The sequence below is a fragment of the Tasmannia lanceolata genome, unplaced genomic scaffold (genome assembly GCF_043159265.1).
Source record: "Tasmannia lanceolata isolate RefF3 unplaced genomic scaffold, GAP_Taslan_0.1 ptg000013l, whole genome shotgun sequence".
In the NCBI taxonomy this organism is placed as follows: domain Eukaryota; kingdom Viridiplantae; phylum Streptophyta; class Magnoliopsida; order Canellales; family Winteraceae; genus Tasmannia; species Tasmannia lanceolata.
In genome coordinates, this window is record NW_027518690.1 from 21,930,537 (window position 1) to 21,949,657 (window position 19,121).

Here is a 19,121-nt window from a genome sequence, read left to right on the forward strand (position 1 = left end):
TATAAGAAGAATTACTAAACATCAGTCACTTAGGAAGGGTCCTAACTGGCTAAACACTCTAAGAGGAGAGAATCCCTTAACCTGCGAAAACTTTAAGGCAGGAAGGGAAGAGGCTGGCTCAAGAAACGTTCCATCGTTGCCTAATCCGACAAAGTGTTCCCAAAATCGAGAGTCCCGAAACTCAAAAAAGGATCCCAAGGAACGCGCAAAGAATGATCTCGAAAGTGAAAGAACTCCTAAACCCTATAAGAAGTAATGACCTCGAAAAAGGGGAAACCTCTAAGCCCTGTAGAAAATGATGAGATAGGAAAATGGACACGAAGGGCAAAGGGGTGGCTCAAGAAACATTCCGTCATCGCCCAAATCCGAGGATGATATGCCCAAAATCAATGGAATCCCAAAATGCAAAGAGTATCCCTAGGAACTTGAAGAGACTGTGCCCGGAGAGGGAGGAAATCCCGAAGAAAGGATCACAACAAAAACAATGAAGGGGTTATGCTTGATATACATATATATGAAGCCACGGAAACCAATGGCCGAAGAGCGAATGTGGCAGCTTAAACATAGGTGGCTTGATGGAAATCATATTCAGTTAAGCTCTTGGAGACATTTAACAGGTATAACCTCATGTAAACATAGTTGGAGGTAAAAGAATGCGAGGAAGCTTTCAACCATAATACATCGAAACCTGAGACTTCTAGGAATTTGGATTATATGACATTTGTTTGAGAGGCATGATCATATCAACAGAACCTTTAAGCAATAGAAGTGATAAGGTTAGGCCAAAAGAACCCAAAACGATGACAAGAATAACATTGAGAATATAAACCAGATGATGCTTTCCAGACCAAATGGATATAATCAGCAAGATGAAAGATTAATCAAGATCCGAGAATCCCAATGCTGTACCGAAACAAAAATAGGCCGTACATTCAGAAATCAATTAGCTTGCATACTAAAAGAAAGGAATGTTATGCCCACCCCTTTTCTTATCAAGGAAAACTCGTTCGTAGTTTTAAAAGTAGCCATGAATGCATCAACAGGGCTGGCCTAGAAAGAAAGAAAGAGCAGATGTGTGAAGGAATAGAAAACGATGACAAGGGGCAGATAAATGGAGAGTCATGACCTGGGGAATATAAACTGGGCCCAGACCCAAAAATTCATGCTAGAAGAAAATGCATCAATTCTCAGGTATGAAATATAGTAATAGGACAAAATAAATGTCCCAAACTACCAAGATCATTCATCTTGAACTAGCATAATAATTCCATGGAATCACATAGCATGCAGTAGATCCTCAAACCACACTTAATCATCTCAACACTAACTTAAATGATGGAAATTAATGAGAAATTATACCTGATTCCTTATGCTCAACAGATTGCTAGATGATAGAAAACAAGTGTGATGACCGTAAAAGTGAATTGCTCGAAACTCCGGCGGAACCAAATGAACTACAGCTTTTCGGAAAAGCCACGAGGTGCCATGGAATTCCTGCAACAATTATTTTCTTCTCCTTTATCTACAACCAATATCCTAATGGCAGCCCTCTCCCAAAACTCCAAACGAAGGTATCAAGCCTCCATTTCACACGAATCAGAGGTAGCAATTGATGAAGAGATCAGAACCCCTTCTTCTCTCTCTGGAATGGCTCTCGCGAATCCCATGTTCGCGGTCAGAGCAGGAGCGCACCAGTAATCTCCGGTTCCGAAAATGATCTTGTTCTTCACTGCAATCTTTCTAGTTGTGGGAAGACCCATCATACGTTCCGAAGGATTATCCTGCTTTCCAGATATGACACCTTGTAATACTGTTAGGATTGGGTTCTGAAGCTCGGACATCACCTGTGCCATAACGAATTCGAAGTTGTTCTTAAAACAGTCTCTCATTTCAGACTCTGATGTTGTAAGCAGACGCTCCGCACCACCATTACTTATTCCTGAGATAAGCGCAACCAAAGCAGTTGTATCAAAATTTACCATAGCTTCACCCGACATAGCCTCAGGTTTAGCAGTTGCTATATCCACGAATGCAAAATTCATTCCAGAAATTAAAGAACAGAACATATTACTTGAAACCAATCCAACAGGATTTTCAGGGAGTTCAGCAGCTCCAGTGATTTGACCTTCGATGCTCTGATCAGAATGCAAGTCTGTGTTCTCGACAATATCAACCTTTAGCTGGAATGCACGGGCTCCTCCGCATACTCTTGATGTATCATTACTATTCGCAACTACATAAACCCACTCACCCTCTAATTTGGTAAAAATAAGAGAATCGGGAACGCAAAACTCGGTTCCAAACTCGATGGCCCCAAATTCATCTCCAAGCTTCTGCGAAACAACATCATCGACCCCAATGGAGAAAAACAAAATTACTAATAACGGCTTCAGAGATTGTGCCGAAGCCCCTGCCAGGACCTGTTCTACATGGGCTCTTAAACCCTTATTTCTGTGAGAGCCGGGCCATTTTTTTTTTTAACTCCAAGAAATTCTAAAGAATGGTGATAATGGAAGAGAATTTGAGATGGGTTTGAAGAGGTTTTAATAAATCTGGGAGGTGGGTTTTAGAAATGGGTTTGGTATATGTGGGTTTAGGGGTGGAGAGATGGGCGGAAATAATGGGGGTTACCGGATGGGGTTTGACGGAGAAATGAGGGAGATGGCCGGAGCTCCGGTGGGAAAACAAGCCGAAGGAGTGGGTTTTTCTTCTTCTTCTTCCTCAACTTGCCCTCTCTCTCTCTCTCTCTCTCTCTCTCTCTCTCTCTCTCTCTCTCTCTCTCTCTCTGTAAAATGAGGGTTTGATGGTATGGTATTGGGGTTTTGGGTTCCAATAGGATGGGGTTTGAGGAGATACAAAATGGTGGCTGCCATGGGGGTCGGATTGGGGATGGAAGATGGGGTAAAATGAAATGGGTTTTCTGGTGGTAACTGCGAGGAGATGGAGGTTGAGTTTGTGGATGTGGTGGAGATGGAAGATGGAAACTATGGCTGAAATTGAGGCAAGTAGAGAGGATGGGAATGGGTTTGGTAATGGTAGAAGGAGGTATTGGGGTTTGATTTGCAGGGGAAAGGGTGGAAATGGAGGTGATGTTAGGGTCGGTGGCTAGCAAATTAGAGAAGGGGAATAGGGGGAGAAATACAGAGGCGATGGTGGCTCCGATGGCTTCGCCGGATTCCGGCAAACCCACCGGAGAAGATGAGTAAAGGAGATCGGATTCTCCTCTCTCTCTCTCTCTCTCTCTCTCTCTCTCTCTCTCTCTAAGCTCTGCTCGGTGTTGGTAGTGGTGGCCGGCCAATGGTGGTGGTCAGATTAGATGCGAAAATGGGGAGGAGAAGATGGTGGTGGTATTGGAGGAGATCCTATGGAGGTGGTGGCCGGTCCTCCTGCTCCTTCTTCTCCCTCCCTTTTCTCCCTTTGCGGCGGCATAAATCCTCCTCTCCTTCAAACCCCAGTCGATGGGTTTTATTAAAAAGAGATGATGAATTTGACCCCTTTTCTCCCCCGGACAGCCCCCTAATGCGTGATTTCCGAAAATTTCTAACCAAGAGGGGGGGGGGGGCTAAGTAGAAAACGGGGTAAGAAATTTCTTTCTCTCCACATGATTCTAAACCCTCTGATTTGATCCAAGGGCCACTAGGGATTGCTTGTGAAGGAAGCAACATAAAATTGCCAAGAATGCCCTCTTTTACATGGGAAATGAAGTATTTCACCCCCCTTTTCTGAACTTGCACCACGACACCGTCCTAACCCGTTCGCTAGGCAGACGTGCACGAATCTTGTCGAAATTTCGTAGGGACCTTGGTGGGACCCTAAACTAGCCTAGGGTGTAATTTGGGATCCTAAAACAATGATTCGAAAAAGTTATGCACAAAAATATGGAGGTGCAGGGCACGGTCAAAATTGGGTGTCTACAGTCATAGACCAAATCAAAATCTGACGATGGATACCAACAACTTTATGATCAGGGGGATCAATAATTATAGACCATGGTCATAAAGACAGCGGGCAAGCCGTCGACCAGATCTAAGACAAAACAAGCAAACAAGCCAGGATCTAATCCTAATGGGTAATATACACAATACGGATATATGACACAACAATAGAATGGGTACACAATCGGAGAGTAACAACATGAACCTATAACACAACAAAAGAATGTGTAATGTATACACAATATGAATCAATGACATAACAAAAGAACGGGTATACAATTGAAGGGTAATATATGCTGTGGCCATGAGAACGACGGGTACAGGCCATCAATCAGGTGAACCTGAAAAAACGCAAATGCGATTGACTAAACCAAGGATATCCCACTAGAAATAGGTCCTAATCTAATCAACCGACAGACTCAGATATACACAAGGAATCTGTACAATCCGAGAATAAAAAGACAGTCTATGGTCACAACAATGGCAAGAGAAATACCACCAACCATATTGAAAGAATGTAAATAGGATGAATTAGACCGGGAATACCCACTGAGAATGGGTCCTAATCTAAACGATTGACTCAACAAATAGGGTATGTACAGGAAGATGACAAAATCGTAAATCGACCTAGCAAATAAGATGTGTACAAAGGAACGACACAAACTGTACACTCAAGAAGCAAAAAATAGACCATGGTAACGACCAAAGAAAATTACCGACCATGTTAGAGAACTGGAGAGTGAAAAATATAGCTAATAGTTAGACCCGAAAACTTTACTGATGGACAAGTCCCGGTCTAACAGCTATCACAAGGATCGATTAGGTTCATAGATTTTAAGTGAAGCGGATAACGAGGAATCAAGAAATGGACCATGGTCATAAAAGGTGGTGAACAAGAATCATCGGCCAAATCCAAGACTGAAGTAGTGAACAAACTCTAATTGGTGATAATAGACCAGGAAACCTCAGTAGAAAGTAGGCCCCAATCTGACAGCCGATAAAACAGATATAAATCCGAGATACAGAAATAATCATATGATAAAGATGACAGGGTAGACCGCGATCTGGATGATGACCAACCAAGAGCCAGGGTCATCGACCGGGTCTGAAAGAATGGTATGACTGAAATAGATAAAGAAACCTTATTCGAAAAGATAAGCCATAATCTAAGAATAATACACTATACACACATATATACATATATACACACCATAACCAGGGGCACCAGCCCTTATCTAATCTAACGGAGTCGAGAAAGTCTCGACTCACGACAGACTAGTGAGTGTACTAGTACCGTGTTGTAGCCATGCAAGGTGAGCTACCATAGTCTACAAGTGGGACAAGGCTCCTAATTCTAGGCTTCACATGTGTAAGCAACACATGTTCGTCCCTATATGAATGCAATATAGATATATATAAACACAGGCACCTCCTAGTTGGTTTCACTAAGTCAGTAAGTATATACATAATATATAAACAAAGTAGGGCTCCAGACTCGATCTATCGGGCACTATGCATATGATCCATACTTTAGATGTATAAGACAAGTACACCGAGTGTTATACATAGTATGCTTCATTGCTCATCGGCTGCTGTAAACACAAGTGCACTGAGTGTTTACGGGTGCAGCACTGGCGCATAGCTTGGAAATAGATTCAACAGCGCCATCAGGGTAATGACATCTCAGTTGGGCACGCATTGTATCTATCCCGTGGAGCCAATAATGAAAAACAATGAAAAATAATGAAAGAAAATAAAAAATATGATAATGCATGCTGTGCAGTGTGTGAATCCCTCGTTTTAATCACGCACCTATCTGGTGCCCCTGGATTCTAACGATAAAGCTCTCATTTGAAATGATTTTGGCCCAAATTTCTCCAAAGTTAATTAAAATGACATTTTTATAGAGTTAGGCATTGTTTCAAGAACTCCCCAGCAGAGTCGCCAGCCTGTGAACCCCGATCTGAGAGGACCGGTGCCGAGGGACGCGAGATCCCCCCTACAATCCTCAAAGATCTCCACAACATGAAGGAGAGCTCTACCGAGGAACTCTCGAAATGGTTGCCACCTTCGCAGCATAGCACGAGTGGCGATACAAGATGAATGAGATACCTCTTGATCCAAGGATGAATCCTCAAACCATGACGTACCTAAAATAAACTCAGAGTCGCCATCCATGGATAGGCCATGGAACCCCAAAAACAAATCCTCTGTGCAATGGATAACCATAAATATATATATGGGCTCGTGCTTGGTTACGAATGGAGAAAGTTTGAAGAGCACCCCCAATTCGCCCTAGTGCGAACACTTGGTCTCTTATGCCATTTATTTATTAACTTCGAAGAGTTTTGGGCAAAAATCATGTGAAATGGGAACACGCATCTCCGAGAAAACGCCTATCTAATCATGCATGTCTCGGAGATGAAAATAAGCACACACAAAATAACCGAAAGAAATATCACCTAAGAATAACTAGGTTATGAGTGACATGCCTAATAAGTGTCTAAGTTCTGGTGGACGAACACATGCATGCTACAACTAAAGGTATAAGGTTTGCACAAGATGAGAAATCTCAAACTAACATTTAATCATGAAAAGAATTAAGATATAATAAACGAAATAAAGATTAAACAGAAATACAGGCAGATAAAAGAATAAGCATGAGAGTAAGCCAAGAAATGAACACACACTATCATGATCCTATTCAAAAATTATCATCGATACACAAACACAAGCCATAAGTGCTAACAATAGACCCTAAGACTCTAATGCTTAAGCCCGAGCCTTTAGATGATCTGATATTCATCCAAAGAAGCCTACGTATCCCCGCCTCCACGAGAATCAAGGTAACGTAGTTCTTCGCACTTATTTTAAGCTATGATGCCTAAGACGTCTAGACCTCTATCCTTGACTCGACCTAAAAGACCGGACTAGATTTTTAAAGCTTCTTGAGCGATTATTAGGTTAGAGTGAATTGTGAATTTTAAGACACCCTATATGCCTCTTTGATAAATTACTCATGGGCAATGACATCCATTGATCTTATTTCCCATAGACTAGTTATCAAATATATAATTCAATACACAAAATTATTTTAATTAGTTAATCTAATCCAAGCCCATGGTAGATTCTAACCCTAAGTAATCTTTTATATTGAATTAAGGTTTTTACACTATTCCAAATTACTTTTGCAATTTTTTAATTTACTTTTGCCCTTAGAATTTTGGTTTTCTAATTAAATTAGATAAGTAGTTAAAAGAGATCATTAGAACCTTGATACACTTTGCCTAAATTAGGATTTTAAATAAAAAAGATCTTAGTTGAATTTGATTCTTAGATTGAATAGAATATACGCTTATATATAGTGTTGGCTCCGAGGTCTAAGTCCACGGAAATCCTGAGTCCATTCCAGGCAACATTATATCATAGCTAGTATTCTAATCGGTACAAGAATAGGATTGACAACTAGATTTCTCTTCCCTGAGTTCGACCCGTATTTACACGATTCGTGCACTTGCGGTTATTTAATTTCTCAAACAAGTTTTTGGCGTCGTTGCCGGGGAAGAGAGTTGCATTAGAATCTTAATTATTCGAAGTGTTAGATTAGTAGTTACTTTTAGTTTAGTTATATTTTTTGGTTTCTTGGCTATCCATCTCTCTTACTTGGTTTTCCTGTGTTTATGAGTGAAGGTTGGGTGCGAAACTCGGCCAATCGACTAGAAAGAGCAAACCGGTTAGAGACGGCGGAAGACATCGCACCAAATCCATATCAAGTAGTCATGGGGGAAGAACAAGAGCCGCCCAAGAGTTTGCGCGATCGCTTCTATCCGGCCCGAACCGTGCAACCTTCTTGCATTAGATTGCCGATTGCACGGCAATAATTTTGAGCTAAAATCGCAATTTATCTCTTTGCTTCCTCATTTTCATGGCCTCCTTTCGGAGGATGCTTATTTATTTTTGCATGAGTTTGAAGGTGTATGTGCTTTGATTAAGTTGCAACAACTTACCGGTGATGCGGTAAGTTATGGTCCATTGAAGTTTTAGAAAAAAATTAAAAAAACTGCTGAAGACGCGACGAGACGAGACGAGAATAAAAATTCAAGAAGATGGGAGAGAGTTCAAGAGAGAATTGATATATAGATTTTGGGTGAGAAAGGTTGCTAAATTAAGGGATTGAAAAATATGTAAGGTGGAGATTAAAAAGCTAATCTTAGGAAACAAATGAAATGACAAGCTTAAGGCTTGAATGGGCTTTCTATATCTCTTTTAAAAAACACATGGGTTACTTTCCTTCTTTTTTTTTCTTTCCAAAGGTTTGTCTAAAACCTTCTAATTATTTTTCAAGCAACTTTCTAAATGGTAGAAAAAATAATGGAAAGTTTCCAAGTTGAGGAATATGTGCATGAAAGGACCAAATTGTCCCTATCTTTCGAATGAATTGCAACCATGCCATATACTTTCGCAAATGGCAAATCTACCCTTCCTTTGTAATGCACATAAACAACTAATAATTCCCTTCTCCTCTCTTGATCATTTCAATCTCAACCATTGGAATTAAGATCCTTTCTCTTCTCTTGTTTTTCATCTTTCATCCTTGAAATTTCATCTTTCAAAGCAAAGTAAGGAGGTGTGGCATTATCAATTTGATCATACTAAAGCATAATGCCAATTCGGCCAACTAAGGCATCTTGGAACTTTGGATTCTCATGGCAATTGGTCATTTCTTCCCTATTTTCATATGTTAAGCTCCATTTCCTTCATAATTCCAATAAAAGCCCTGAAACAACAAAAACAACAAAAATACCTTAGTAGCACCGCTTAAAACATAAAATATGCATGCATCCTACCACTACCATTCACACATAAATGTGTTCATCAATGTCCTAGCTAAATGCAAGTTAATCTTAAACTAATGCCGGTGGTTTCTATATCCTATGTGAAACTAGGCTGTATGTCCTAGGGAAAATAATAGGATCACTAACGCATCCTACTCTAGTGTGGGACCCCGATCCCGCGAGAGGGGTGGGACACGAGCCGCCACACTCTCTCTTAGTCTCTCGTACCCACGCGATTGGCGTGTGCATTTTTATTATTGATTTTAATTCATCTTTTATGTGAACTTGGGATCACTAAGGCAATCCGAATTCCACACAAAAGAGAGTGACAGAGTCGCCACTTAGATGTGGGATCTAGGACCCATAATTAACCAGAAATCTAGACTCGTTACCTGGTTACAAGAATGGAAGGTATGGGGAGTTATCCACCACATGCACCATTCATGCCCGATAATCGGTCTTCAATTCCCAAAAGTTAACTCTTTTAAATTTATTTTAAATGGCTCATTCAACTCTTTGTTTATGTGCGAACTATGCGACATGCATCCTATGATCTAATTTCAATGTAGATCCTAAATGTGTATCTTGATTTCTTAATTTGTTTGAATTCAATCTAAGTGAAAGTTCTCCTAAAATTCTAATTTCATGGAAAAATCCTAAGTGATTTAATTAAGCATTTACAAGAAAATTAATATACAAAACCTCACAATTTGTTGTGGAGCCGACTCGCGGTTGGTATGCCATCAGACATCCAAGCTGCCTACGTACCCAAGCCTCACTGGGATCAGAGTCGACGTAGTTCGGTGCACCTAAGCTAAGCTACTTATGCCTAACTCAGCTAAGACACTGATCTAGAGTGGATCGACTGTTTCAACAGTTATAAGAGAAGTTATTTAATTCAAGTTGAAGATTTTATTATCCTAGGATTTCATCTAAGATGCTATATGATCCTATCTAAGTGTAAGTTGTCCCTTAGACTAATGCAGGTTAACCTACATCCTATGTAACTAGGCTTGTCCTAGGAGAAATTTGGGTGACTAGTGTAACTAGACCTATGGTATGGTTGCTATCCATAGCAAACGTCCGTGATGAGGCTGGACTCCTAACTCTAGGACTCCCTAAACCTAAGACTCCCTAAGACCTAGGACACGACCTGACATAAGTGTTCCTAAGTTGGGCTCTAATGGTTCTTATATCGGAAACCATAATCCAATGGTTCCGAAAGACATGAGATAAATTGATTCAAGTTCTTGAAGTTAATTAATTTCAGATTTCAAGGATTTTCGGTTTCTGGACATTTAAGGAATACGAAAGGTTCTAGGGTTCTCCAATTTCGGCCTCGAATGGCATCCAAGGAAGGGAATCGTGCGCTCTTTCCTTGTGCAATTTAATACTTAGGTTATAGCACCTTATTGCCTGGCATATCTCAGGCTTTCCGTGGACAGTAACCTCGGAGCCAATAACATGCTATAGCTTAAATATTCAAATTGTCAAAGATCGGTTGCAATTGGGATACGATTATGGATGCACTGGTCATTTTACCAGGGAAATCTAAAGATCCTAAGATTTCTGTTTTAATGGATTAAATAATTAATATGTAACAAAAATTTAAGGTTCTTTAGAAATTTTGATAATGATTTTTAATTAATTTCAATTTTGAGTGGATTTTATCAATTTTAAACCACATGAGTGATTTTACAAGTGAATTTATTGCAAACGAATTCGAAATTGATTGAAATTTCTACAACAGCAAGATGGGAATGTATGTAGCTTACTAGAAAAGTTTTGCAGACTTTTACATTAAGCTTCTATTTAATTTTGATTTAACAATAATATGACCAGATTGTTAAAATAACATAGAAACTACTAGAAATATGAATCTAAATTCATTGAAATTTCTACATAAATAAGATATGGGTAAACATAGCATGCTTTGAGATTGTCATGAATTTTAAAAATCATTTACTACCAATTTCGGATTTTTCAATTTTAAGACCAGATTATGGATTTACACTACAATCCTTAGGAAACAAAATTCAAATCACTTGAAAAGTTTACAGCATTGCCATATGAAATTTAAGACTACTGTAAAACTTTTGAGAATTTTAATTGTGATCTGATATCAGTAAAAATTCTCACAAAATCTGATAATTTTCAAAGAAAACATTAAATAATATATTAAAAAAAATCCAAAAATTCTCAAAACTTCATGGTAGAATGTATCAGTATCATATTAGTTTTTCACAAAATTTCATTAATTTTGGAATCTGTTTAGTATATATTTTATTTTTCTTCGTCAAAAAGATGTTTTTGAAGAGTTTTCTATTTTTAAAACACGATTTTCGAGAAAATTACGACTCCGGAAAATGTCCTTTAACTTTGTTCCGATGTGATGAAAACAAGAAAATTTTGAAATTCCACAAAACAAATCATCCTGAGATAGCTATTTTTTCAACTTTTATAATTTATCAGCCATTATTTTAAATGAAATTCCACTCTTCACTCAAATTTTCAAAATCCTTTGATATAATGTCCGATCCAATCCGATGGTTATTTTAGTCTATTTAAATAGATCAGTGTATTAAATTTCGGGACGAATCGGAATTGAAACACCCATGTAAATCATGATTTTGAGCACACACATATAATATCGAATTAAATTCAATTAAATGCTAAAAACCATGCAAAAATATATAAAGAATACCAAATAATCCTGAAAAAATCTGAGAATAGTGCACCTACCTGTGATGGAGATCCTCGCCGAATCCAAAAGCCAAAAATTCTGAAAAATCTCGCCGACGCTCGATCCTGCGTCCTTTCTTCCCTTTCTTTCTTTGTTTTTTTTTTATTTCCACCACGTTGATCGCGCTCCTTGTCTTTAAGGTGCGTAGATCCGAGGTATACGCTTTGTCGCACCCTTTTTTATGATGAAGAAGACCCAAAGAACACTCCAATAATTCTTGATTGTATGATGCCTTGGAGAAGAAGAAGGAATTCAAGAATTCATTTTTTGAAGAACACTTGAGAGAGTGATCACACTTAAAGGGAGAAAAAAAAATTTCTTGGGAGGAGAGAGAAAATGGACGAATTTGGATTTTTTTTTCTTTTCTGGATTGTTTGCTTTGATTTTTATATAAAAAAAAAGGTTAGGGTTAAGAGAGAAATAGCAATTTCCAATGTGAGAGCTCCCTTTTTGGCTTGTTTCCAATTTTCCCCTCTTGCTTTCTTTCTTTCTTGTTTCCAAATTGGATTTGATTCCAATCTTAATTTGTTGTCAATCAAGACAAGTTATTCTCATTCCACATTGCTTCTCTGGAAGAAAACATTTTTAAGCAATCATTCCTCTTTTCCTTCTTTCCTTATTTTTATTTTTTATTCTTTTTATTTTTCTTTTAACAAATATGATGTCACCATTGTGACATCATCAAGGTGGGTGCTCAACTCATGTGGGTCAACCATGTGGGCCGCCCACCATGGTGGTTGACCCATATGGGTGAACCCACATGAGCTCCTTCTTTGCGGGCTTTAGCCCAATGGGCCATTTCACACGGGTTTCGGGTTTTTCCGTAAAAAATCAATAAAATCTTTCTAAATTCAATATTCTATATATGGACCCAACCCATTTGACATTTATGGTGCATCCCTCACACATGATCGGACCATCTTTTTTGGGAAATAACTTTTCGGACCAAAATGCCCCTACTTGACTGTTAGACATCCAAATGCGACCAAAATACCCTCAGATTGGTTCACCCCTAAAGGGAAAAATTAAAAATGAAAAGTCTTTGTGGTCAAACTTCAAAAAATAGAAACTTTTAAAATTAGGTCCTTTCGGTGAGCAATATTAAACAGAATCATTTGGTATCCCCTGAAAATACCCAAAATGCCCTCAACACTTAAAATTTCCAAATTAAGCGAAATTCCTGAGAAATTCTAAATTTAGCAGGTTTTTCAAAATTCAGGAAATCATTCATAATCTCTCAGACATATTTCGGGGATCAAAAGAATTACATAGGAGAAGACCAAATTACCCCAAGGTGCTAGAATTTTGGCGAGACTAGGGAAAACCCTGAGACAGATTTTCGAAAATTTATGAACGGACTCAAGATTTCTTAGACACAACTTAGGGACCAAATATGATATGTTTGGAAATGTCTAAAATACCTCCGAAGTGCAAGACTAAGAGAAAATCTTGAGAGATCTAAATTTAGCAGGTTTCCCAAAGCTTACGAAATTACTCATAATCCATCAGCCGTACCCTCGAGGTGGTTTTAGACATATGAGAAATGATTGAAATATCCATAAGATGATGAAAATGTGGAAGCCCCATGAGTTTATAAAAATAGCAGCTTTTTCAAAATTTGTAAAATCACTCAAGATTTCTCAAATACAACTCGGGGGTCAAACGAGACACATTGGGAATGACCAAAATACCCTTGCAGTGCAAAATAGGCAAAAATGAGGGAAACCCTGAAAATTCTAAAAATAGCAGGTTTTTTCATTTGCTTGGAAACTTGAACTTTCATCTTTCAGAGGCCAAAGGAACCCCCTAGAGACCTTCAGGATTGCGAATCAACTTCAAAACTCTCATAATGAAATGAAATCTACCCTAAAATGTATGGATGCCTAATCTAATGCTGAATATGGATATAAAAATTGATGATACTACCGAATCTTTTTGCTTTTTAAAGCCTAGCAAAATGGGGGTGTCTACAGATGCCCATCTTTTGTAGAGATGACGTAGTCATCGAATACCAACGCAAAAGTGACAGTGCCATTTTGCGTAGCTTTGATCGACAAAGGACTCTCTAAACACAATGCAACCTAACATAATGCAAGACCCTAGATGAAATCCTAGAATTTGAACATATATCAAAATCATTTACTCTAAACACCATGAGATGACAGTTTAGAATAACAGATAATCGGATTTATTCTGGGTGCAAAAATCGTGCAATCCAGAACAAAAGATGATTATGATGCGGCGCCGTTTTCGAACGGGCAATGAAGGAATGGGATACCATTTTCAAACAGATTTTCGGAGGAAAAAAGGAATACCGTTTTTGAACGGTTTCCGAGGAAATGAGACGCCATTCTCAAATGGTCTTAGAGAGAATAATGGATGACTTTCGAAAGATTTTTAATGAAAACGAAGCATCATTTTTTAATGAGCTCAGACATATTTATATGGATTCAAAGGACACTAGATATCATTTCGAATGGATTCAACAAGAATGAGGCCTCGTATTTGTACAGGCCCACAAGGAATGAGATATCAGAATGAGACACCAACTTTATATGGTTTCCCAAAGAATGAACAACCATATTTTTATAGATCCCAAAGAAGAATAAGAGACTATTTTTTAATAGACTAAGGAAGAATGAGATATCGTATTTGTACGGTGCTCAAGAGAGTAAGAGACCATTTTCGAATGGACCTGGAGAGAATGAATCAACGCATTTATACGAATTCCACGGAAATGAGACATCACATTTATATGATGTCCAAAGATAAGTCAGAGATAATGGTAAATCGTATTTATACGAATGCCAAGGAAAATGAGACACCATATTCATATGATACTCAAAGATAACTCAGAGATAATGGAATATCGTATTTATACGAATTCCAAGGAAAAGAGACATCATATTCGTATGATGTTTAAAGAGAAAAGACCACTTTCAAATGGACTCATGGAGAATGAAATGACGTATTTATACGGATTTCCAGAAAACGAGACACCCTATTCATATGATGCTCAAAGATAACTCAGGGACAATGGAATATCGTATTTATACGAATTCAAAGGAATGAGACATCACATTTATATGATGTTCAAAGAGAAAAGACCATTTTCAAATGGACACAGGGAGAATGAAATGACGTATTTATACAGATTTCCAGAAAACGAGACACCATATTCATATGATGCTCAAAGATAACTCAAGGACAATGGAATATCGTATTTATACGAATTCCAAGGAATGAGACATCATATTTATATGATGTTCAAAGATAAAAGACCATTTTCAAATGGACTCAGGGAGAATGAAATGACGTATTTATACGGATTTCCAGAAAACGAGACACCATATTTATATGATGCTCAAAGATAACTCAGGGACAATGGAATATCGCATTTATACGAATTCCAAGGAATGAGACATCACATTTATATGATGTTCAAAGAGAAAAGACCATTTTCAAATGGACTCAGGGAGAATGAAATGACGTACTCATACGAATTTCCAGAAAAAGAGACACCATATTCATATGATGCTCAAAGATAACTCAGGGACAATGGAATATCACATTTATACGAATTCCAAGGAATGAGACATCACATTTATATGATGTTCAAAGAGGAAAGACCATTTTCAAATGGACTCAAGGAGAATGAAATGACGTATTTATACGGATTTCCAGAAAACGAGACACCATATTCATATGATGCTCAAAGATAACTCAGGGACAATGGAATATCGCATTTATACGAATTCCAAGGAATGAGACATCACATTTATATGATGTTCAAAGAGAAAAGACCATTTTCAAATGGACTCAGACAATGAGGCACCGTTCACAAACGGCCTCAAGGAGGATATGAGACCATTCACAAATGGACTCGAGAAATGAGGCACCGTTCACAATCGGGCTCAAGGAGGACATGAGACCATTCACAAATGGACTCGAGGAAAAGAGGCACCGTTCACAAACGGGTTCAAGGAGAAGATGAGACCATTCACAAATGGACTCGAGAAAAGAGGCACCGTTCTCAAACGGGCTCAAAGAAACAAGATAGCTTTGATTGATGAATTCAACAACGAAGAATTTAGAGATTTTTCATGAACTTGAATTTGACATAAGATTGGATTTGATGAATTTTTAATTTTTTGAACTCAATGAAATCGGGGATATTATAGATCGTGCCCGACAAAGATATTGAAAACTAGGACTTTGACGAATGATGAAACGACAAACCCTAGGAACGAAGAACCATTACTAACAAGAATGGATTAGGGACACTTTTATGAAACTTCAACAAGATTTTTCTCAAAGAGACTGCTGGTCTTGTCTTATGGGGATTTTGATAACTGAAACCTTGAACAAGATACTTGAAATTGGTAATCTAGAACAACGGCTCCCTTGGACATTAACATGGAAAGTAGGATTTGCCTCTTGACAGGTGTTTAGATAAATATTTCTTGACCAGGATAGTATTTAACTAACTGGAAGGAAATTCTAAATTTTAATGGTTAATCTTTCTGAGAAATTGGCTCAACCACCATTGCATCTGAGGCTCTTCCAAGCTTAAGGTGCCTTCCTGGGGTATGATCTTTTTACGAAAACTGGGCTTTCTGGTGTTTCTACTTCTGAATTTTTCTGAGCTGATCTTCTTTGAAATGTAGCTGTTTGACTAGATTCTCGAGCTCTTTCAGGTACAATTGCAGGGAGCTGACGAGGCCGGGCCTCCTTCACCGAGATAGTTGCATCATTTGGACACAAGGACGACGATTGACTCTTTCTAAAGAGAAAATTTAGATAAAAGGCACTACTCAGAGGATTGAGGAGCTCTGAATGAGTGAACTTAGAATAACAAAGATTGACTGACTATACTGACAAATAGAGTGATGCTTCTGACCTGATTAATATTTTATTTGGTAAGTCTATCCTTTCGAGGAATAGTTTTTCAATTGGTAAACACTGGACTTTTTCCTTAAAACAGTAATGCCTCAAGGATTTAATTACGATCCCTAAGATTGTTAGCTTCAATGCCCCCAGTTTTGAGGATGCCACTTGAATTTGCCTGAACTCTAGTTGATCTTCAGTCTTGATACCGACTGTAGCCTTCTTATAATGATTCTCTTACCGCGACCAAGTCACCTCCTCGGGGTTTTTAACTTGGCGGACCGTGTTAGCCTTAACTTTTGCCCGAACCACCTTTCTAGGTTTTTGATCCAGCAGGCTATCCTCTTAGCTTTTGCCTAAGCCTGCCCTTTCGAGTTTTCAACTTAGCAGGGGAATGATCTTAAATTTTGCCTAGACCGCCTTTTCAGGTTTTCAGTCTAGCAGATCTTCAAACTCCGTTCTTTTCTTATTCATCATCATTTTTTTGTTATTTATTGTGTCTCGGGACCTAGATCATTAGTTCTGAACACCGGAAGGACTTTATAGGTAAGATAGGGCTTTTCAAAGAATGGCTTAAGGCTCGACAAAGATTTCGACCGAACCTGTGAACAGGTTGCCTACGTATCCCAGGGTAGGAATCAGGTCGTGCGTAGTTCAGGGCGAATGCCCCTAGTTTGAAGATAGATTGTTTGAAGGTTAATTGATTTTTCTTTTTTTTCTCTTTCTGGAATAGTTGACTTCTCTTCTTTTGGAACTTGTCCCCTCTTTTTTTTTTTTTTTTGGAACGATTGAAATTTTTTTATTTTTTTATTTTTTTTTAATCGACCGAACTCGGTTCAACCGAGCTGCCTATGTACCCCAGTGTAGGGATCAGGTTTCGCGTAGTTCGAGGCGAATGCCCCTAGTTTGATGGGTTTTCAAGAAAATTTCATTCAGGCTCAAAGGGTTTGCAAACCGGTATTCTTTTGACGTTGGGTTTTGATTTTGGGATTTATTCGGCCGAAGGAGGCCTTCCGATGTTCAGATTGGGAATCGATCTAGGTTACTAGAGTCCCTCTGGTACTGATTATTTATTTATTATTATTATTGTTTTTTTCACGGAGTTTGACGGCGTTTCCAGGTAAGAGATAATGGATCTTCTTCTTTCAAGTTTCTAATATGTGCTTTCGACTTTCATAGAGCGAAACTTGTTCTTTGACATCCTCCATCTATGGATTTGTAACTCTTGATATCTGATGATCACTTTTCAATGCTTGCTCTTGAACTTCTTATCTCGAATTTGTTGGCTTCATGTTATGAATTTGAGAACCAAGGTCATTGATTGGAAATATAAAAGTTGTTTCCACTCTATGCCCCTTGTATAGCATATGTCTTCTCACTTTCTTCATTCTCTTTTAGCTTTCTATCTATGTCTTGCCCCTGGTATCGGTTGTAGCTTTTCTAGACAATCTTCTTATTCTTGAAATAAGTTTATCAATTCTTCATACTCTTCAGAGGGTAATGTACTTTTAATCGGCATTCACTGAATCAAAGTTTTAGTGCCAATGTTTACCACTTCAATTTCATCTTTGAAAGGCTGGGATTGGCGCTCCTCCTCTTGTTCAAGTAATTGCTGTGACTTAAGTGGAGTTTCGTCAATTTTGTCCTCATTTGAGGAGGGAGTCTTACTTTCAGATCAGAAGCATACTTAAGAAACAGACACCAGTGAACTATTGGAACTGAAATTTTTATTTAAAGAAAAAGCTATTACATCTGACGACCTATCCTGAACATGCTCAGGATTCATAACTCTGAATAAAGAGAAAAGCAAAAGATATCTTGCCCGGACTAGGCATTAACCTTGAACTGTAAAACCGGACTCAACAATTGTACTGACCATGATGACTGACTCAACATAAAATAGCAAACGACTAAAACTTTGACTGCCGCAACTGTCTAGCTTCGGAGGCTTGGCGAAAGCTGGCTCATAAATGGTACTTTCAACTTCTGATTCTTTTCATTGCAACCGGACCTGTGCACCTTTGAACCCTCAGTTATCTAAGCATTGCGATCGGCTGGCGGCAGTACTGCATGATTCGGTAATGGGTTATTGGTAGCATCGGGTCTTGGCTCGAACACAAGGCATTTATTGTCAAGCAACCTCTGGATTCTAAATTTTAGGGCAATGCAATTATCAGTGAGATGGCCGGAATTTCTATGGTATTCGCAGTGTTGATCTGTGCGCCAATTTACTGGTAAAGGATTAGGAAGAGCCCTAATGTTGGGCAGGATTATGCGACCTGAGGCTAGACACTCCTTGAGTATCCACTACAAGAAAAAAGGGTATTACCGGCGGCTATTTCCCGGCGGTTGTAATCACCGTCGGCAAATACCAAATTTCATCGGCGGTCCCGGGAAAAACGCCGGGAATCTTGATAACATCCTACTCTCTTTTTTTTAATCGTGGCCACAATTTCCCGACGGCCATGACCGTTGGCAAACTTTTGTATTCACCGGCGGTAATAAGTGAAACCGCCGGGAATACTTGATCTATAAAAACCCACGATCCCCATTTTCCTTTCCCGCGCGCGCGTGAGCTGAGAACCCGCCTATTTCCTTCCACATCTTTCATCGATTTGGGCATTTTCCTTCCTCGCGCGCGAACCCCTATTTCCCTCCCTTTTTTCCTTGCACCTCTCTCGCCGCTTAATCGACTCTCCTTTCAACGAAGCTAGGTGATTT

General features: G+C 38.7%; 1 protein-coding gene across 1 annotated transcript; it reads right to left on the reverse strand.

Moving 5' to 3' along the window:
• Positions 1–1,574: 1,574 nt before the first annotated feature.
• Positions 1,575–2,456, reverse strand: LOC143891071 (uncharacterized; the record flags this gene model as incomplete). Its single annotated transcript, XM_077395723.1, has 1 exon — positions 1,575–2,456. A coding segment is annotated over one exon (882 nt), but the record flags the coding sequence as incomplete, so codon positions are not given.
• Positions 2,457–19,121: the final 16,665 nt, after the last annotated feature.